This window comes from Mustela nigripes, chromosome 4, assembly GCF_022355385.1.
Source record: "Mustela nigripes isolate SB6536 chromosome 4, MUSNIG.SB6536, whole genome shotgun sequence".
NCBI classification, from domain to species: domain Eukaryota; kingdom Metazoa; phylum Chordata; class Mammalia; order Carnivora; family Mustelidae; genus Mustela; species Mustela nigripes.
Window position 1 is genome coordinate 191062242 of NC_081560.1, and position 20677 is coordinate 191082918.

The following is a 20677-nucleotide window of genomic DNA, read 5'->3' on the forward strand; positions in this document are numbered from 1 at the left end:
CCAGTTTGTATCACTTCTTCTTAACTTGTCTTTATGTTCCCAGACTCTGTCTTCTGCCCTTAAGCTCATGTGTCTAGTGCAGGGGTGCTGAGCTGGCCAAGAGACTGTGTGCACGGCAGGGGAGTTCGGAAGTTGCGAGTTCACTTTGGTCATTGCTGCGGGCCGGCTCCGGGGAGCCGCTTTTCCTGCAGCAGGATGGTTTTGGTGAATTCGGGGCCCTTGATCTGCAGGATTCTCCAGCCCCCAGATATGTTGTTCCCTGTCCTCTGGCCTCCACTCTCTTCAGCTGGAAGTTACTTTTGCTGTCCCCTTGTGTGTATGTTTCTCTTGCGCTGTTTTCAAGATCGTTTACTTTTCTTTGCATTTCAGTGGTTTTGACATTTCTAAGTGTGATTGCCTTTGGCTCATCTTACTTGATCGTTGAACGTCCTGGAGGTTACACTGATGTCTGTCACCCAAGCCTTTGCCCAGTGTCCTCATGTGCCGCTCTGCTCGCCCCCCTCGTCCCTGGGGCTCGCCGCACTCCCACCAGTCAGCACACGCGCTGCTGCTCCACTGACCTCCACGCGCCCCTGGTTTCACCGTTCTTCTCTCTGATCGTCAGCACGGATGCTTTTTATCTCGAGTTCGCTTGTCTCCTCTGTCATCTGTGTCTGCTGTTGGTCCCTCTGGTGCACTTTTCTTTCTGGGCTTCGTATTTGCAACTTTAGGACTGCTGTTTGGTTCTTTCTTAGAATTTCTGTTTTTGTTGACATTAAAGACTCGTTGAGTCATTTTACCATGTTTTCCTCTAATTATTTAAACATGGTTTTCTGCTTTGAACATATTTGTGGCTCCTTCGAAGTTGTCTGCTTCCTCCGATATCTGAACTGACGTGAGGACAGTTTCTAGTGACTGCTTGTTTCCTGAGTGTGGGTCCCATGTGCCTTTCCTTTATATCCCTTTGAGGGGTTTTTGTCATTGCACGCAGGCACTTGACGTGATGCGGTGACCTTGTGCCCCCACTCAGGCCGGTTTTCCTGCGCCCCCTCATTCGTTCACTCACTCTTGTGGCCTGAGGTTCATCTGCACTCTGCCTTCCCTGCAGGCTTTATTCAGAGTAAAGTGCAGACATCTGTCTGTCTGCCCCAAATCCTCAATAAGTCTTTATTTTTTTCTTTAATGTGCAAAAAATTTCCTCTGCCTGTCGATTCCATGGAAGAGTATGAAGTTCTGGGCTTTCCTCTTGCGTGCAGGGAATGTGACCTCGCTGAAAGCACTGAACCTGAGACACTGCCCGCTGGAGTTCCCCGCTCCGCTCGTGGTGCAGAAGGGACTGCGTGCGATCCTGGCCTATCTGCAGATCTATGCTGCCCAGAACTCTGCCCTCCAAGATTTAACTTCTCAAGGTTTGTGGGACAAGTACTGCAACAAACAGCAATAACACTGAAGTTAGTGCTTTTTAAAGCCAGGACTAGGGAGGCTGTCTGGTCCCTAATGATGTCACAAGGAGTACACAGGGGCCTCACGTGTCCTCTGCGGGACTCACACTGGGTTTGGGTGTCTGCACTGACCTGCCAGAGCCGTGTCTTTTCTTGGTTCTGTGCTCCTGGGTTGGCGTTCTCAATGCCCCTGATAGAGCCTGTGGGGGGTGAGCGAGCATCACACTCAGAGGAGGCAGAGATCAGGGAGGATTGTGGCCGCGCTACCAAGAAGTAAGCATTCCAGACGCTCACTTCGGAATAGCTGAACATTCACTACCTAAAACGTGACTTCTAGAGCGAAGAAAACGCATCCATTTGGAACAGCCACGGTAGTTATATACGTGATCTAGTCACATCATGTAAATAATTAGTCCACCTCGGTAACGTAAGGAGCGCCCGAAGTGATGAGACAGTGCTGCCGTGCTCCAATCACCTTCATCCCAAATCCAAACAAATGGCCCCGTATGCCTACTTTTAAAACACTGATTATATTTGCAAAGTGTCTTGGTTTGAGTCCCCCAGAAGCTGCTCCCGAGTCAGGAGTCAAGGGCCAGTAACTGACCGGGGAGGAGATCCCAGAGGCCAGCGTGGAGGCTGAGGCAGGGGAGATGGGGAGGGAGAGGAGGAAGCCAGCATCGCGCGGAGTGGGGCAGATGTGGCCTGAACCAGTGCTTGGTCCTGCTGGCTGCCACGTGGAGCAAAAGCCCCACGGGGCCTCCACGGTCACACGTAGCCTCCTGGGGGCCACCCATGTTGACTGGGTCAGGACTGGTGATCTACGAGGTGACACTTGTCAGGGGCCACTGCTGAGCTGAGGTCTGGGAGTTCCTCCCAGCAGAGCGAGGGAGTAGGGCACATGTGCCGCGGGACCGGCAACACTTGGTTGAGTGGAGGGCTTCCCCTGGGGGCAGGCGCCCAGGTCTCCAGCCCTGCAGGAAGTGAGGCCAGCAGGCTCTGGAGTGGTGAAGGCCAAGAGCATGTGGGGGCGCCAGCGGTCAGCTCATGCGTCTGTTTTGTCTGCTGCCAACCTGTTACTAGGAATCGTGAATCTCCTTGTTTCCCAGAGAGTATACCAGCCTGACCTCTTAATTGCGGATCAGAATCCACTGCCATCACTGAGAAACCCAAAGCCAAGAAGGAGTCTATGTCAGCATGACCTGTGCTGGTTCTCTCCGGTGAGGGTGGGGGAGCTGCCGTGGGAGGCTGGGCTTACTCGTCCGGAGCTGGTCCAGAGCTGGTCCGTTCGTGAGGGGACCTTTGAGCCTAGTCCTAAAGGCAGGAGTATTCCTGGCGAATTTTCTTCCAGGTAATTTATCTAGAGATGAAAGTGTTTAAAGTCACCAAAAGTATTCCAAAGAGAAACAGTAGGCATATGGGCTAAAAATTGGTAAGAAGTAAAGATATTAAAAGATTCATGTGGAGTGTGATGGCCACGGGGCATGGGGGCCTTCCCCGCCCCCCCCAGGCATTCCCTGCAGAGAGAGCCCACCCTGAACCCCACCCAGACCTTCTCTGTAGATGGAGCCTGCACCCCCTTCTCTGCAGGGGGAGCTGGTCACTGGGTCTGTTTGGTTCTGGGGAGCTGGTGTCCCAGTCCAGTCTACTACAAGAACGTGTGGTTCTCTTAGTGATTTCGCCAGTTACAACGATGAACCTAAGTGAGCTGCCGCCGCCCTCACTGTATTTATCTGAGGAGGACACTGCGCCCAACAAAGACGCCGTTCGTTCCCGGGAGGCGTCCTTTGTCCCGCCTGTCGAGGAGCTAGACCTGAGTGAGCTGCGGAGGTCCGCCGACTCCTCGGAAGACTGGCCGGGCGAGGAGGAGGTCAAGCGCTTCTGGAAGCTGAGGCAGGAGATCGTCGAGCAGGAGCGAGCAGAACTGCTTGAAAACCAGCTCTTACCGCTGGAGCTGCCCCCAAACCTCAGGGCAGCATTAAACACGAAGGAGAAAGAGCACTCTGGCCCGAGACACGTGTTCAGGTAAAATTTAGAAGCTGTGGCGTGTTTTTGGATCTTTCCAGAGCTGTAATGTGATTTTGCAGTTAACTTCTCGGATGCCAGGCCGTGCCCGGCCAGCATTTATTGTGCCGTGCACACCGAGACTGGCTTGGGATGGTGGTTACCCAGAGCGTGGACCCCACAGTGAGGCTTACACAAGAGAAGACCCGAGTGTGTGTGTGTGTGTGTGTGTGTGTGTGTCCCTGTGCACGCAAGCGTGAACATACATGTAAAGGGAGTATTTACTGGTGAATGTAGACCATGTGTTCTCGGAGTGGGGGGTGCCTCTCCGCCGGGACAGGGATTGGGGGTGGGGGCGGGGGCCACAGAACCCTCGTGCTTGCTCTGGCTCACGGCACCACACAGCTGAGCTCTGTGGACACAAGGACATGTGTCCGGCATGTCTGTGGGGGTCCAGCTTTGTGGACGGGCTGTTTGGACGGGTGAGCGTGCATGGGCAGGGCCGAGCCGCATGGAGAAGTGGACGGAAACCTCGCACTTCGTGCGCGGGAGGTGTTCGGGGTTTATCACACTGTTCTTTCCCCGGTTCTGGGGCTTGAAAACTCGGTCAGGTCTGATGAACGGGTGACCATCTTGGAAGCAGGGGAAGCATGTGAGGTGGGCGCCCGGCTGTGACGCGGCCTTGACAGTCCCACGCCTGCCTCGTGGAAACCTCTCCCTCCCCGTCCTCCCCCGGTGGCGGATCTGCTTCTGAACAAGTTCGGGAGCTCGTCCTGCTGAGTCCCGGCTACCTGGCCCAAGCGCTCCGGGATTCTGCGGGTGTTTCAGAGTCGGAGCCGGCCCGCAGCCCCGGGAGCAGGGCGCCCAGGCTGTGGGGCCCCAGGAGGGCAGCCGCGTCGTGCCGTCTGTCCCCCAGGCCCTGCTTGTCCACGGTGCATGTTGTGTTCTAGCAGGGGCCCTCCAAGGGCGAGTGTGCATCGTGGGGGCTGGGACTGTAGGAAGAAGCTGCCCTCCGTCACGAGTGTCCTGCCGGCCCTGGCACCATCTCTGCAGCGCGCCGGGCTTCCCACCAGGAGGCCCCAAGAGACCAGGACTGCGGCCATCCGTGAGCACTGGGAGAAGCAGGCGGCGACGGGGCAGCGGAGACGGTGAGTGCTTGTCCGCGCCGCTGTGGTCCTGCTCCCGTGGGGGTCTGGGGCCAGGCCTGGTGGAGGCGACTTCTCTGGAGAGGGGCGGCTTCTGCTCTCCGTCTGGCTTGGTCTCGGGCCGCTGTGGACGCAGACTCGGGCTGCCCCGTGTCCTCCCCAGCCCGCCTGCCGCCTTCTTCTCTGGCTTCTTGCTTTCTCAGCCCCTCTTCCCTCCTGCCAGTCCCCTGCTCACAGCTCTGCTCTGAGGAAAGGCCACGCTGCAGACGTGCGCTCCGAGACAGCCCACTCTTGTCCCAGCTCATGGGCCGTGTCGCTGGCGGCGGTGATCTGGTCTGCCCTGTAGGAGCCCAGCTGGGGCCTGTGCTCACGGCCACCTGTGTCCTCCAGCTCCGCCAACCACCCATCTCCCCTGAGCTCTGGGCCCCGGGAGGCTGTCCAGTGTGGACTGCGTCTGTCAGACCCCAGTGCCCCTCTCCTGGCTGGGTTTGGCCAGTGGGGACCCCAACAGGAGACTGGGGAGGAGGGAGAGAAGAAGGGTCTTTCTCCCCTGGTGCCTCCCTGTGAGTCTACCTGAGTCTCTCCTTCTGGGGCTTGGGGTGGCTGCGGCCCCATTCCAGCCCCGGGCTCCTGCTCTGGCTCTGGGGGCCGCCCGCCGCTGCCCTTGCGAACAGACCTTCCTCAGCCCTAAAATCATCCCGTGTGAGCATATTTTCTCTCAGGACCCTGATGGGGACAGACTGGCTGGCAAAGCAGTGTGTCAGCGGTGCACCTGCCTGGTCCCCCCCAACCCCAGAAGACACCCTGTCCTGGGGATCCAGTCCCTTCTGTGGCAGGAGGGAGCACTCGGGCCCTCAGAGCTGCGGGCATCACAGGGCTCCCAGCTCTGGGCTGGGGTGAGCCTCGGGCTGTGTCTGGGCTGCACTGGGAGTCCTTGCCAGCCTGCAGGGTCACGCCGGGCCACAGGTGCTGGGCCGCCACCCGGTCTGAGCTCAGGCCGTCCCCCCGAGAACCCTCAAAGAGGCCCTTGGCAGGAGTCCGGGCTCCAGGGCAGGCAGGTCCTGCTGCTTCACCCCAAGCTCGCACGGCTTTGCAGGGTGGGTCTGCAGAGCGGGCACACCCGTGTGTGGGCTCGCGACGGAGCCCTCCTAGAGCAAATGCACGGACTTGGCCCTGACCGCCAGGGTCCCCTCCTCCCTCGCTGCGCCCCGTCTCTTAGTGGCATTTTGTGACAGTGGCCACCCCGGCACCTGCCCGTGTGGCATCTCTGCCCCTCCCGGCCCAGCCTGTGGTCCGGACGGCACACGGGACAGTGTGCAGGGCACTGGTGCCTGGGAAAACGCTGATCACGGCGGGAAGCAGGGGGCAGGGAATCCGCTTGCCCCCCGGCATGGCCGGCTCGGGCGCTGCCCGCGGTGCCGCACTCCTCCGTGGAAAGAAGCTCTTGAATTCAAGGGCAGGGGAACGCTCTCTTCTTGGTTTCCCTGCCGTCGGCCTGAGATGATGTTCCATGGCCTCCTTGGTGGCCGCGGGCAGAGTGCTGTCCTGTTCGACTCAGCACGGCCTGCGGGCCACCGTCCACCACCCAAGAACCTCACCCCGGGGCCTCACAAAGGCTGGGTCGCTTCCGTCTCATTTCACCAAGACGCTCAGTTGGAGGCCTTGTGTCCAGGGGCAAGGGGTGCGGCCGCGGAGAGTCGTGCCTGGATTTGGAGCAGCGGAGAGCCCGGCTCGGCTGAGGCAGGGGCTCGGGAACCCCTGGGAGGGTGCAGCAGCGTGCTTGCAGGAGAGGAAGGCGGGGGACCCCCGAGTGTGCTGTGGGTGAGGCCCGGGGCCAGCGAGGACTTGCTGGGACCCCATCCCCCGAGCAGCCTCCAGCCAAGCCAGGGCTTGGCTTTTATGTTCAGTTCAGAAATTTCGCAAAGGTCTGGTGCTCAGCCTCACCTCTGTGCTGCGGGCAGTAAGGCAGGGGTGCTGTTGCCGGGAGGGCCCAGTGCGGGGGCAGAGGGGTGACAGTGCGGGGGGGGGGGGCCAGGCAGGGGGGCAGGGGGGGGGCAGGGCGGGGGGGGGGGGGCCCGGGGCAGGGGGGCACGTGGGTGATGGTGCAGGGGCAGGGAGGGGACCATGAAGGCCTTTGACACCTGAGCTGGTAGCCAGAACCTGGCCTGTTCTCTGGGGGCAGGGTCCTGATGCCAGAGCTGGCAGGGGCTGGGGGTCCTGCTTGTCCCCTTGCGCGAAGCTGCAGGACAGGAGCAGACGAGCTGCTCCCGTGTGTCTGGGTGAGGGACAGAAACGGGTTTGGGGCAGAGCTCTGCTGTGGCTCTCTCGGGCTATGCCGCTAAGGTGCTGCATATCCCCCCGCCCCAGAGACGAGCGAGTGCTGCGCGGGTTGCGGGAGCATTCCCAGACCAGGAGGACAGCGGAGGAGGCGCCGAGGGAGCCCCTGCCTCCGTGGCAGAGTCTGGTATGGGGGGCTGTGGGAGGAGGGGTCCTGTCCAGCCCTGGGGCATGGTGGTCCCTGCAATGCAGACGGAGCCTAAGGCCAGACAACAAGCAGACCCCCTGCAGCCCAGCCACCTCCTGCTGTGGCCCTCTGACCGCCCTGTGTCCTTCCCATGGGAGGAGTCGGGTCTTTAGCCAGTGGAGGGGAGGGACAAGTACCCCCACCTAAGGCTGAGGCACACCACAGTGTCTTTTTGGGGGTCCTGGGCTGGGGCAGCCTGGGGGTCAGGGCGGGGGGCTGCACGACGTCCCCTCTGTACCTGCACGCCAGCTCCCGGGTCGTACGGGGCACACTCCACCCTGAGTGAGCGCGACGCGGATCCCACTTAGATGCCTACGGGAGGCAGCCCGGTAAGGCCAGAGCCCGCCCTGCCCTTCTCCGCACTCCTGCACTGGCCCTGGCCTCCCCCTGCCCGACTTCCTGACAGCCGAAGGGGCGAGCCTCCTCGCAGGCAGGCACACGGAAGCACAAACACCTGCAGGTGCACACGCAGGTGCACACACAGGTGCACACGCACACACAGATCCCTGGGCACAGGTGCACACACAGCTGCACTGAAGACGCGCACGCGCACACACACACACACATACACACACGAGATCCCCGGGCACAGGTGCGCACACAGGCGCAGTCAGGTACGCGCAGAGCTACACAGGCAGGGGTGCGCACAGGTGCACACACACGAGCGCACGGGTACATGCACACACCGGTACACACACAGGTGCATGCGCACGGGCACACACACACACACACACACACAGGTCTGTGCCCCTGTGCTGGGGAGAGATCAGTCTTGCTCTCGGACGTCACCCCCAGGAGTGGGGGGAATAGCCAAGATCTCTCTCTCCTCTCCACCCGGGACCCGTGGTCGCTGAGGTCTTCACTTGGAATCGTAGTGCGCTGTGTCCCAAAAAGCCCACACTGAAGCACTGCTCTGGGGTCTTCAGCATTTATTTGTGTGGGTGCATGAGGTCCTTCATCGCCGAGCCGCAAACTCGCGACATGGGCTCGGCGAGGACGCGACCTCCCTTCTCTCGGCCTCTCAGCGGTGGGCGAGCGCTTGCCCTCACCTGAAACTCAGCAGCCGGAAACAGCTGCGTCCACGGGAGGGACTTGGGGCCTGTCATACACGTGACCGAACTTCGGGCAGGGACCCACTTCCTGGCCCTCCTGGCATCCCCGGGCCTGCCACCCTGCTCTCCCACGGCCCGCGTCTGGCCGACTGGGGCAGGAGTGGGTGGCGCGTGGCTTCCTCGAGACGGCTGCCCGTGGAGGCAGATGGGCACCTCCGGGCACCGGGCTCTGTGTGGACAGCAGTGCTCCCGCAGATTCCTGAAAACATCTGATGTTCTCCCAGGCGGGCTCAAAGATTCCTGTTGCCGTGGGTCTGGTAGACAGTGAGAAGACGCCGGCAGATCCGTCTGGAAAAGTGAGGTCAAGCAGAGAGAAGTCATCAAAAGCAAGTAAAGACAAGAGGTTGGTACCCAGGGTCCAAGTCACGCAGACGCCCCCACCGTGCAGTGCTCCTGGGCAGCTGCCGAGGGCCCGGCCACCTGCCTGCTCCAGGGAGTGGGGGCGGTACCTACGCTCCCCTGCAGCGACCGCGGCTGCTGGGGGGCCCGCGTCTCTGTTGTCACCCGTGTTCACGCTGCGGGGGCGTGCTTGCTCCGTCCCGATGCCGACCTAGCGTGTGGCCCCCGGGAATGCCCGCTGAGCCCCGCACCCGTCCGCAGCCGCTGCCAGGCACGGCTGGCGCGGTGACCCACCCGAACTAAATCTGTGCACACGAGGCACTGAGCTATGATTCCACCGCTCCGCACCCAGCACCGCCCCCCAGACTCGCCGGGGGGCCACGGGCAGCCGGGGAAACTGCTGGAAGACCCCGGGGCTTGGGCACTGTCTCCTGGGCCCTTCATGCTTCTCCAGCTGCTCCCTTCTGACCTGCACCAGCCCCGCTCTGGGCACCAAAAGCCCAAGTGGAAGTGAGCTGTGGGTGTGGGGAGCCTTGCCAGGGGACCGGCCCGACGGCCTGGCCTGCACGTGCTGTGTGTTCCAGGGCACTGCACACTAGGTGTGACGCGAGAGGCCTGGGACGCGTGAACTGCGAAGGGCTGTTCTTTCTGGGGAGTTATGCCTCCTTCGTGCCTAGAACACTTGGGGACAGTCTCGCCAGTCCACACATGGGATGAACCTCCGGCCACGTGGAATGATTTAGATGAACATGGACAGCAAATGTCCCTTCACAGCTCATGAGTGTCGCTGTCAGAGAGCCCCGGCCTCCGACCACCCTGTAGTCCGGTTCAGAGGTGTGGACACTCGAGGTCTCTGTGGGGCAGGGTTGGGGGGCTGCTGGGAGGAGCTTGCCAAGCCAGCATAGACCCTGCTGCAGGGGTGGGGCCGGGCCTTCAGGGAGGGACCCGGCCAGGGGGAGCTGGTTGCATTCCCAGCAGACTCAGTGCTGGCTCCACGGCCAGGGTGCACACCGGGCACTGCCGCCCCTGCCGCACGCCCTCCAGAAGGCTCTGCCCTCTCAGCGTCCTCGTATTTAAAGACAAGAATATGTTTCATCCGAACCCCTGATGTTGGCAGAGCCAGTGTGTCTAAAATCCTGGTCTAGTACATCCTGTTTAAGGATCTGCTATAACTCTGTGTTTCCTACAAAAACAGAGACCTTCCCCTGCGTGTAGCTTTCGGTCCTGAACGTGTCGTTTCTTACCTAGACTTGAAGTTGACAACATAGTGTGTGTTCTCGCCGCTTCTAAACACCTAGGCCTGCCCGAGCTGCTGCCTGGAGGGGGAACAGGTGGCCTCTCGTGGCCTCTCGTGGCCCCACCGTGACTGCGCCGTCGTGCGTCATGACTGTTCCTGAGTCCCGGGACCACGGGTGGCCTGGAGGGAAAAGCAACATGTTCTCCCCTGTGTGGGCAGAGGAGTCGCTGCGACTCGACACGACGTGTAAAGTCCTCGCCCTCACCCTTCGTGTCCCCAGCGCCCTCCGAGAGGGGTGTCCGGAAGAAAACCCGAAACAGCAGCCTCAGAAAGCACACGAGCGCAGAGGACGGTTTCAGGGGATGGAGCTCCTCGAGGAAATCGGGCCTGCCACACGGGATTGGGAGGATGTGAGTATTTGTTGGCTGTGGGTAAAAATAAACTGTTCGGGAAGAATCTGGGAACGAGCCACACCTTTCATAGCACGTGTTCTCTCCGATCGCGGGACCGTTTCCGGCTTGCCCGGGATCCCAGTTAGAGGACAGGGGAGTGTTTCCACGGCAACCGAGCCCACAGATGCATTGTGCCACCACGTGATCAGTGGAGCCGCTAGGGACACGCCTGTGGGGTCCTCGCTGACGCTTCGTGCCCAGCAGAGCCTGGTGGGGCCGTGAGAGATGCGGCCAGGCCGCAGGCTCGCCAGTGTTGGTGTGGTGCGGAGTGCGGAGGCCGGCCTCTTCTTACGCAGCCGCTGGCCATGTGCATCCGTCTGCAGGTCCTGGTAGGTGCCTGCTGTGTGTGCAGAAGGGGTCGGGGTCATGAGAGTGATGGCAGCTTCCCACCCTGAACGACGCAGTTACCCACCCGGGTGCTCCCTCCCTAGAGTGACTGACTCAGAGAATCTGTGTGGGCTGACCCAGATGCTTCCGTGCCCTTGCTGCCCACGGGTGTAGGAGATCCTGCCTGCTCTCCCCGGCCGCCCGCGCTCTGGCCCGTGGGTCTCACCCCTAATGCAGCGGCTCCGCACCGAAGCTGCCCGCAGAGCCCGTCGGACGGCTCCATTGTCACCTGTCTCCGTGGGCCTGGTGTGGGGCAGGGGAAGAGGGAGTGCAGGCAGAGAGCCTGGGCCGTGCCATGGGGATCCCCCCATCAGACTCTCCCCTCCTCTCAGAATCTTTTCCTTCCCAGCCCAGAGAACGGTTCCTGCCCTCGGGTCAGCGTTATTCTCTCCAGATCCGTTGTGTACAGCTGTAACCCCTCCTTAAATACCCCGAGCCCGACCTATGGCTTCTAAACGTCTGTGTCTCAAGCTTCACATTGTGGAGCGAAAGTCTGTTTGGTGTTAGGAAGAGCTCTGTGCTCACAAGCCTGATAACCTAACATGAAATGGGCCAGTTCCCAGAAAGACGCCACCTGCCAGAGCCCACACAAGAAGGAATAGATGATCTGAATGGATGGCTAGCCATTAAAGAAATTGAATCAGTAATAATTTTCCACTGGGTTCGCTGGTGAATTCTATCAAACATTTAAGGAAGAAATCATACCCGCTCTCTATAATCCCTTCCAGAAAACACAGACAGAGAGAAAAAAAATCATCATTCATTCCATGAAGCGTGCTTTTCCCTGATATCAGAACAAAGGTGTCACATGAGAGAAGAACTACAGTTTCTCCCGAACGTTGATGCAAAAATCCTCAAAAAGGGGTGCCTGGTGGCTCAGTGGGTTAAGCCTCCGCCTCCGACTCGGGTCGTGATCCCAGGGTCTTGGGATCGAGTCCCGCATCAGGCTCTCTGCTCAGCGGGGAGTCTGCTTCCCCCTCTCTCTCTGCCTGCCTCTCTGCCTACTTGTGATCTCTCTCTGTCAAATAAATAAATAAAATCTTTTTCAAAAATCCTCAAAAAAATTAGCAAATGAAACTTAACAACATATAACAAGAATTAGACACCATGACCAAGTGCCGTTTATCCCAGGTGTGCAAGGGTGATTCAGCGTTTGAAGGTGAATTTCTGTAACAATAAAGAAGAGAAATAACATGATCGTGTTAGTGGTGCAGAAAGAAACATTTGACAAAACCAACGTCTATCTGTGATAACAGCTTTCAGAAAACAAGGAAACCAGTGGAACTTCCTCGACTTAATACAGTGAACTTCCTCGTACAGCCACAGTGAACGTCATCCTTCGTGGTGAGAAACTAGAACCACCCTTTCCCCTGAAGGTCAGGAACAAGGCAGGGACGTTGCTTCGGAACATCTCTCCAGCATCATGTGGGAAGTCCTAGCTTTTGCAACAAGACAAGAAAAGTAAAAGATACACAGATTAAGAAGCAAGAGCTACAACTGTTTTTGTTTTCAAATGACATCGTCTATGTAGAAAACCCAAAAGAATTGACAAAAAATTCCTGCAACTGAGAAGTGATCATGGCAACATTGCGGGGTCTAAGATTAATATATAATAGCCAATTGCTTACCAGTACATCCGCAACTGAGTGGGATTTGAATTTAAGAACCTGGTGCTAGATACAAATCTAACAAAATATGCCAGGATCCATCCAAGAAAACAAAACTCTGATGCTAAAATCAAAGAACCAAGTGAGTGGAGAGGTATCCCATGTTCATGGATGGGGAGACCAGGGATTCAACACCGTCCCAGTCAAGATCCAGCAAGCTGTGCTGCGGCTGTCGACAACCGATGCTGACGTTTGGATGCAGAGGACACACGGGCTCAGAATCTCATGGACACTGAAGGGGAGGCACAAGGTCGGAGACTGGCGTTCCCCGGCCTCAAGGCTCCCTGCGAAGTGCGGTAATCAGGACGGTGTGGCGTTGGTGAAAAAGTAGACAGACGGGCCAGTGGGTCAGAGAAACAGACCCAGGGAGGGCAGTGACTGACGTTCGACGGAGCGAAGGCGGCGTCTTCAGCAGATGGTGCTGGGACACGTGCGAGACAAGGAGTCGAGAGCCAGACCGCGCACCTTCACGGAAGCTGACCCAAAGCATCACAGACCGAAAGGTAAGACGTGAAACGGCAACGCTGGGAAATACAACAGGAGAAAGGGCAGGTGACCTCGGGTTGGCAGGGAGTATTTACATAGAACAACACCAAAGGTATTGCGCAAAAAATTGATAACTTCTTTTAAAATATAAAATGTTTTCTCTACGAAAGATGCTGTGAAAAGAACAAGACAAGACAGAAACTTGGAGAAAATACTTGTAAAACACATCACTGGAAAAAGGGCTGCTACCCAGACTGTAGAAAGAAAACAGAGCTCAAGCATCCGGTCTGAGCAGATGCCTCACCAAAAAAGATGCAGAGGCATGACGTGCTGGAAAAGATGCCGCTAGTGCACGTCATTAGGGGACTGCACGTTAAAAGGAAGAGATAGCACTCGCATGCGTGCGGACGGCTCTAACCCTAGTCACTGACCCACCAGAGGCCGGTGAGGGTACGAGCAGCAGCCGCAGCTCTCGTTCACCACTGGTGGGGACGCGGGACGTCCCAAGTGCCAGCACTTGGGACAACAGTTTGGTAATTTGTTACAGAATCAAATGTACTCTTACCTGGAGACTCAGCAGTTGTGCTCCTTGGCAGTTACCTGAAGAGCTGAAAACTTCGGTCCCCGCTAAAGCTGCTCACGGATGTCTGCAGCAGCTTTACTCCGTCACCAGGAACAGTCGAGACGCCCTGTCTGCGGGTCCCACGGAATATCATCTGGTGTTAAAAAGGAATGAGCTACCATGCCATAGAGAGACCTGAGGGAACCACAAATGCACGTTACCAGGTCAGAGAGCCAAGCGGAGAAGGTGACGGCTGTATGACGTTCTGGAAAAGGCCCAACTCTGCAGACACAGGGGGACCGGTGGCTGCCGGGAGGGAGGAGCAGGGCGCTCAGGGCAGCGGAGCCACTGTGACCACGCAGTGACGGACACCTGCCACTGTCCAACACAAGAGTGAGCCCTGGCGGGCACTGCGGACCCCAGGTGACCACACACCCCGTCAGTTCCTGGATCGTGACCAATGTCCCGGCGGGGGGGCCATGAAGACGGCTCTGCAGGAAGGAAGCCTCTGCTTTCTGATCTGAAACTGAGACCTGAGATTGCTGACGGGAGAGAGGAGCCGGAGTGGACTCCTCCCCGGGGGGCGGGGGGAGTGCTGTGCTCCAGCCCCCAGGCCAGGGGCCCGCAGAGGACCGGGGCATTCGCGGGCGGGGTCGCAGACACAGCACTTTCCACACAGCTTTCCTCGGGAAGCCACCGCAGAGCGCGTTTCTCCAAACAAGGCAGCAGAGCGGGAAAGAGGAGTAGATATTCCAGAACAAAAGACGCCGACAAAGAGAGCGCCTGGGAGCCCCCAGGCCACCCACTGTGCGGGTCACCAGGCCGGAGTGCGGCGAGGAGCCTGCAGGGTGTCTCCTGGGCAGGCAGAGGAGGCTGAGCACCCGGCCAAGGGCGGAGGACATCGCGGACGCCGTCACGGGTGTGTCAAAGACGAGGGAAGCCTTCCGAAGGAGCAGTTCTTAATCCACACACAACGCCGATTTCTGCGGGGAAGAAGCGGTCTGCGGTGGACACCGCTGGATGGGCAGCAGCTACAGTCGCCCCGGGGGCAAGCCCGGTGCCCCCTCGCGGGGCGTGTGATCTCTGGGGGCGCAGTAAGGGTCATCGTTCCCTGGAGAACCCACACGGCGCACACAGCATGTACTAGTGGCCGCGGCTCTGGCCAGTAGTGGGCTCTTCGCGAAGTTTGGGTCAATGAAGAGTTACCGGCGGATTTGGGGCCGTGCAGGGCTGGCGCCCCGAATCCCACGTGTTGCAGTGAGCAGGCAAGAGCTCTCCTAGTCTTCGTGACATTGCCTGAACGTCCCCGTCACCCCCGCTGTGACGGCTCTATGCGCGGGGACCTCCTGTGCTGGGCTGCAGGTGGCGTCCAGGTCACACCCCAGGGAGGCCGAACAGAGGAACACAGGGGAGCTCGGAGGACGGGCCCCTCCTTGGGGGATGGGACAGGCACAGTGCAGCAAACACAGGTTCCCACTGGCCAGCGTGTCTCAGGGCAGAGGCAGGAAAGACATGCTCCGCCGTGCTGGCCACTCTGTCCCCCCAAGGGCCCAGTGGACTGGCGAGGAACGCGGGATCTCCCTCAGCGGTCAGGGACCCCGGGTCCTGTGGCCGTGTCTCTGGGGCGAGGGGGCAGTTGCAGCCCTGCCCTCCCGGGTCCGGCGTGATCGGGAGGGGGATCGTGGGCAGGGAGGGGGCGGACCCTGGCCGTGCGAGCAGGAGAGCCTCTATCCCTCCGTCACCGGGCGCTTACTCCAACAGCTGCCGGCCAAGGGGCCAGGCAGGGCCCTGACGGGGACCCCGGGAGGAGCAGCTCACGGCTGACCGAAGAGACCGTTGTCCTCCGAGGGACAGAGGGCGTGCACAGCCGGCCCCGCTGCTCAGCAGCCCCGGGACGAGTAGGCCCCTCGGGGAAGGCGGGCTCCGGGCTCCGGGGCCAGAGTGCTGCTGGCCTGTGCGCCGGTGCGTGCGTCTGGACCGCAGCCCTGCCTTCGCGCAGGCCCCGCAGCCCGCTCACTCTCCCCCTCCCTTTCTCCCAAAAGGCGAGAAAGCCGCAGGACGAAGCGAGGCACGTGAGCCTGGGGCCGACTTGGACGCGAAGCCGCCGGCTGGGCGCTCTCGCCGGACACCGGCCACTCTGGCCGCCTGCCTCCCGGCCTTGCGGTACGTGGTGTGAACTGAAGTAGTCTGCGTCCGAGGACCCCGACAGACGCTTGTGCCGGAACCTTCAGTCCCGCTCCGGAGCTCACCGGGGCCCCTTCCACGGGCGTCCGGGGGGGTCCGACGCCACCAGGGCTGCCTCTCACGGCCTCGTCTGCTGCTCTTTGGAGGCTGTGCAGGGTTTAAGCTGGAATAAAAGAGAGTCTGCGAACCGGCCGCGCGATTTTCCCTCCCGGGCCCCTGTCTCTGCCCATCAGGCGGGCGGCGTGTTTGCGTGTCAGCCCCTGTGCCCCGCACCCCTGCCGCCCCGGTCACGCATGTGACCTCGTGTCCGCGGACTCCTGCGTTTCGGCGGAGGGAGGGTTGGAGGTCCGTGAGCGCTCTCCCTGCCCCCAGCCCTACACTGCTCCTCTCCCGCGGCCTCCCTTTCCTGCTGGCGCACCTCGGCCCCCCTTCACAGCCAGCCTCACCCACGCCGGGCAGGCCCGGCCCGGTTTCGTCTCTGCAGGGCCGGCTGGTTGAGCGTTAAACTCCAGGCCTTAACCTTGAAAATGTCCTTCATTTGACTTCTCAGCTCCTTGACCTCTGGGTGGGAGGGAGGCGGTTAGACCAGGCCTTGGGTCCAGTGACCCCCACCAGACCCTGGTGTGCTGTTCCCGTGCCGCTGCCCTTGAGGGGACCAGCACCAGCTCATCTCTCACCCGGGGACCCCACACAGCCTAGAGCTGGCCCCACCCGCAAGCTCCACACAGGGGCGGCGAGTGGATTGGCCTAGAGGGGAGGGAGCCTGGGGCAGAGGCCGCTGTCCCGGGGCCACTCCTCACCCCTCCCTTGGCTTAGCCAGCGGTCTCCTTCTCCCTCCTCCTAAGAACTGTTGGGGTGACGGTCCGCGTGGCCAGCGCGCAGAGCCCACTGGCTGTGCCTTGCGACGCTGCAGGAGTTCGGGGCAGTAGGGGTCAAACTAGAGGCCTGTCCTAGCTTGGCCCTGCTCCTGACCCGGGCCTTGTAGACTTGGCCTAGGGCAGGGGAGCCCTTCCTGGCCCCTGACGGACATCTTGGTGCCCCCCCTGCTGCGTGATCAGGTCCCCCCTTCCCTAGTTCCTGCTCCTGACGGCCTGGATGGTGTGTCCTAGGACCCCCTCCTCTGCCCCGCAGCCCTGGGAGGGGGAGGGAGGAAGAGGTGAAGGAAGGGCCAGGAGGCCCCCGGCAGGGAGCAGAGGTTGTGCTGGGAGCTGGGACGGGGGGGCCCGTGGCCAGGTGTCCCCACCCCGGGCCTGCTCCCGGAGCAGAGCCATGGCCCCGCGCACATACCCAGCAGGTCTCGGGGCCGTGACCCCAGCTTTCCTGCAGGTGGCGCCTCGGGTTGGTTCTGGGGAGGCTGGGCTCTCCCGGGGCACACACCAAGGAGGGCGACTGCCTGCCCGCAGCCCGGGGCAGGGCCACCCCATAGGCCGTCGTCGTCGGAGGCGTCGGCCCGCCCACCTCGACCAGGCACCTGCATCGTGCCGTCCTAGGCTTCCTCAGAGGCCGGGGCCTCGGGAGGGTCATGCCTGGCCCACGGCTGGGGCCCCTCTCTTCCCACCAGCCACCATGCTGTCGGGAGCACGCGCCCTTTGCTGTCCCCACGTGGCCACCAGCCAGCCCAGGAGAAATGCTCCTACCCCCGCACCCGGGTCTCAGAAGCCCCCGGTGTGGCAGCGTGGCCAAGACGTGGCCGCAGGCCTCGTGGGCAGAGGTACTTTCAGGTAAGCACAGCTGGTGCTCAGGGTCGGGGCACGGCTGGCTGCTGAGAGGGGCCGGACCAGACCGAGGCTGTCTGCGGCGTGAGGGTCAGGGCGGCGCCCGGGCCGAGTCTAACGGAGGTCCTGCGCGTCAGCAGGGGCTGGTGGTGCTGCTGGACCGAGTGGGGTGGCCGTAGGGCGCACGGGCCGCTGGGGCTCCTGGCGTCTGTCCTCTCGGACGTCCAGACAAAGGCTGGCTCTTTGCACCATCCCCACAGGGCAGAACGGTCTCGGGGCTCAGGGCTGCGTGTGTCCCCGTCCACAGAAAGGCACGGTATGGGGCTGGGAGCGGTTGGCCCTGTCCCTGCGGAGCCGGAGCTCACTGGGAAAACACCCCCTACCTCCCAGCATGAGACCATGACCTCCATTTCTCCCTGCTGGGGAACGCTGGAGCTGGAGGCCTGCCGTGCCCGTGCCCATGCTCCCGGCCGGGCCCGTCCTATCCTCGTGGGGCCCGCATCCCCGTGCTCGCGGCGGGGCCCCGTTCTCCTCCTCCTGGTGAGATGCGGTCGCTGGGTTGGCCTATGGAGCGCGGTGCAGACGTGGGGGACCGGACCTCCAGGGCTGGCCAGAGGTTTTCCGCTGTCACCGCAGGAAGGTTGGGTGTGTGCCTGGGAATGCTGTCCCCTGGACTTGGCTCTGAAGGACCAGCACAGGCCCCTCCTTGCGATACTGCCCCCCCCCCCCACTGACCTTCTGGGCGTGGGCGAGGGGGTACCTGCCTGGAGGGGACCTCGGGAGGCCTGGGGGCTGAGAGCAGGAGGCATGCGGAGCCCTCAGCGAGATGGGCTGTGAGGACATCTCTGAGCTCTGAGAGCTGTAACTCGGCGGTCACTTACAATGCGTTCTGTGGGGAAGAGCAGATGCTCTAGCGGACAGACGCCCCGCTTTCTGGTGTGGGGCCTGCCGAGGACCACAGTACAGAACGTGCCTGATGAGGGTAATGGGCGTCAGGAGAATGAGGGCCCAGGAGGCCGCCGGGGGCCTCTCGCTGCGGGTCATGTGGTGGTCATTGGTGAGAAGACACGGCAAGGTGGTGGGCGCCCCGGCCGTCAGGACACCCCAGGAGACGCCCCGCACGACTAACTCACGTCTCCGTGCCGTGCCTCCAGAACGCTGTGCCACGTTCCAACATCTGGGTCTGGGTCCGGGTGCCGGCGGCTTCCAGAGGCGGAGCCGCCCCCAGGGCTGGGGCCCACTGTCCTTGAGAGTCCCGTTTCTGTTCCCTCTGCGGGCACAGTCCCACCTGGCGGGACCCCAGGCCCACAGTCCCGGCTTGTCACTCCGCCTGCCAACCCCCCCACCCCAGGGGCTAGCGAGGCTCCTGCGCATCAGGCTCTGCGGGGCTGTTTCTCGGGGGTGAGGGGCGCTGCTGCCTGGACAAGCAAACCCTGAGGGGCACTGAGGAGAGACAGAATGACTCCGCTCAGCAAGTGCTGCAGCTGCTGAGACAAGGGACAGGGCTGGGGTCCTGGGGGGGGGGGGGGCTGTCCTGTGGGGGGAGGGGCCGGGAGGAGGACACTGGCCTTGGGACCGGCAGGAGGCAGGGCTCGGCTGTGGGTATGCAGGCACGACTCCAGCAGGGAGCCGGGGCAAATCCCGGAGAACCTCTAAAGATCAGCACCAGAGGGGACAGGGACACAGAGATTAGCCCCTGCCTGAGCCCCCCCCCCCCCGCCAGCTCAGGTCACTCGGCTCAGCTCAGAGACGGTGATGGATGGTTTCTGTCCCCCGTCACGCCACTCCCCTGCACCTCTGGCCGGGATTGCCAGCCCTGGTGACTCTGCTGGGGCCCTGGGCAGGCCAGGCCAAGGGCTTGGCACTGGGCAGGCCTGGGGGAGGCCCCAGTGCATGGGGCAGAAAGCAGAGGCTTTAGGAACAAAGTCCAGGGACGGAGGGAGGAGGCTGCCGCCCTGTTTTCCCTTAGCTGGGGGTCACTCCATAGCTCTCCCATGGCCCTGCTAGGCAGCTCATGGTGGGCAAGCCACCCTCAGTCCCTGCTGCCTGGGGCCAGTCTGTCTAGAACCTGCGTCTTTGAAGGGGACACTTCGAGGGGAGAGCCCTGGGTCAGGAAGGAATCAGCACATGGGGTCGGCACGCAGGCCCACGGAGCTGATTCACCCCCGCCGAGGACATCTGTCTTCATCCGAGGCTCTGTGGTCTGGGGCAGGTGAGTTGGTTGGGCTGGGAGGGATGGTCTGCGGTGGGGGGGGGGGACCCCAAACTGTCACCCTATAAATTCCAGATCAAAGTCCTGCCTGCAGAGCCCTTTGTTCTGCCTTGTGCAGAATGGGTTTCCGAAAGTGGCTTCCAACTCCACTTAGAAAGTGCAGAGCACACAGCCCAGGAGTCGAGGCTGGAAGAAGACAGGGCAGAGGCCCCCTTTCTCACTGTGCTCCCTGACTCAGCTGTGCAGCAGGGCCCGCACGCCCTCCGCGCCCTCCCTGGGCCCCTCCCCGCCCCTGCGTACACGCACTGTCCCAGCAGGCTCCAGCCCAGACTGATCCTCCTGCCACTGCCTGGGAGTGACCCCGGAAGACCCCACTCCCCACAATACGGCCTGCCCTTCAGAAGGTGCCCTTCTGTGCACCCCAGCGCCCGGCACCTCTCCCCAGGCTGCCGAGGGGTCCCTCCTCCCCAGGTGGCTCCCTGCTCACCCAGGCATCCCCTCAGGGCACCTCCTCCAGAGGCCTCCCGCCTGTCCATACGGAGCCCCCTGGGCACACGGGGACATGCTCACACCTGGAATGTCCCCAGCAGTCCTGGAGCTGACTCAAACTCCAACAAGCTGGTCCCTGGTGGCGTCCCCAGGGCCCAGAAGGCATTTGGGGCATGCTTGGCACCTGCGTGGAGCAGATAGGCAGCCTCTGGCTAGTCCCCCTCCTGGGGCTGGCAGGGGTGGCCTGGCATTTCTGCGCCCAAGTCAGCCCTGTCCAACTCTGGAGTGGGGGTGCTGCACAGGCCTGTAGGTGCAGAGGCTCTCTGTGGGGGCCCCCACAGTGATGGGGGACCCTGCTGACCCTGAGCGGTGGTCATGTTGAGATCCCAGAAGCCTCCCGTGAAGCCTCTCACTCTCCAAAGGAGGGTTGGGGTCTGCTGGAACCCGCAGCCATACAGGGAACAGGTGCTCCCAGGACCCTAGGCCTCCCCTAGGGCTCCCTGGGCCTGGATCCTTAGCCCGGTCCAAGCGGGGGCGGTGAGGCGCAGCGAGCTCCGGCGGCTGCCTGACTCCGCCCGGACTCCCCTCTGCCTGCTCCCGGCGCCAGGAGGCCGCCGCTGGAGGGCGAGGAGGAGCGGCGCCACCGCCGCCCCGACAGTCCCCGGCGGCGCCACGAGTGGCGGCCACGGCGCAGGTCCGAGCGGGGCGGGGCGGTGCACGGGCTCCGGGCGAGAGGCGGAGGGG

At 61.7% G+C, this 20677-nt stretch overlaps 2 protein-coding genes and 1 long non-coding RNA gene across 8 annotated transcripts in view; 2 read left to right on the forward strand and 1 right to left on the reverse strand.

Moving 5' to 3' along the window:
* The window catches only part of LRRC27 (leucine rich repeat containing 27), a 29282-nt gene extending 12948 nt beyond the window's left edge, over window positions 1–16334 (forward strand). Inside the window, exons 5-11 of one of the 5 annotated variants that reach the window (XR_009404051.1) lie at window positions 1236–1388; window positions 3092–3443; window positions 4373–4570; window positions 6935–7031; window positions 8428–8546; window positions 9127–9376; window positions 9791–9851. Coding sequence is in view for 4 of the 5 variants with exons in the window: in XM_059398871.1 (XP_059254854.1) it covers window positions 1236–1388; window positions 3092–3443; window positions 4373–4570; window positions 6935–7031; window positions 8428–8546; window positions 9841–10189; window positions 15376–15519 (1412 nt within the window). In the remaining variant the exon portion in view is untranslated. Of the gene's footprint in view, window positions 1–1235; window positions 1389–3091; window positions 3444–4372; window positions 4571–6934; window positions 7032–8427; window positions 8547–9126; window positions 9377–9790; window positions 10190–15375 lie in introns of those variants that run through there. The other 4 variants (XM_059398871.1, XM_059398873.1, XM_059398872.1 and 1 more) reach the window with 4 other exon arrangements.
* On the reverse strand, window positions 9872–11192 carry LOC132016893 (uncharacterized). The gene is made up of 4 exons (XR_009404052.1): window positions 10785–11192; window positions 10254–10571; window positions 10045–10166; window positions 9872–9959 (listed from the first exon to the last, which is right to left on the reverse strand). It is a non-coding gene; the product is annotated as an uncharacterized LOC132016893 (long non-coding RNA).
* Window positions 16335–19179: 2845 nt separating the features above from the next.
* The window catches only part of PWWP2B (PWWP domain containing 2B), a 25861-nt gene continuing 24363 nt past the window's right edge, over window positions 19180–20677 (forward strand). For both annotated transcript variants that reach the window (XR_009404053.1, XM_059398875.1), the window contains exon 1: window positions 19180–19444. Coding sequence is in view for 1 of the 2 variants with exons in the window: in XM_059398875.1 (XP_059254858.1) it covers window positions 19227–19444 (218 nt within the window). In the remaining variant the exon portion in view is untranslated. The remainder of the gene's footprint in view (window positions 19445–20677) is intronic.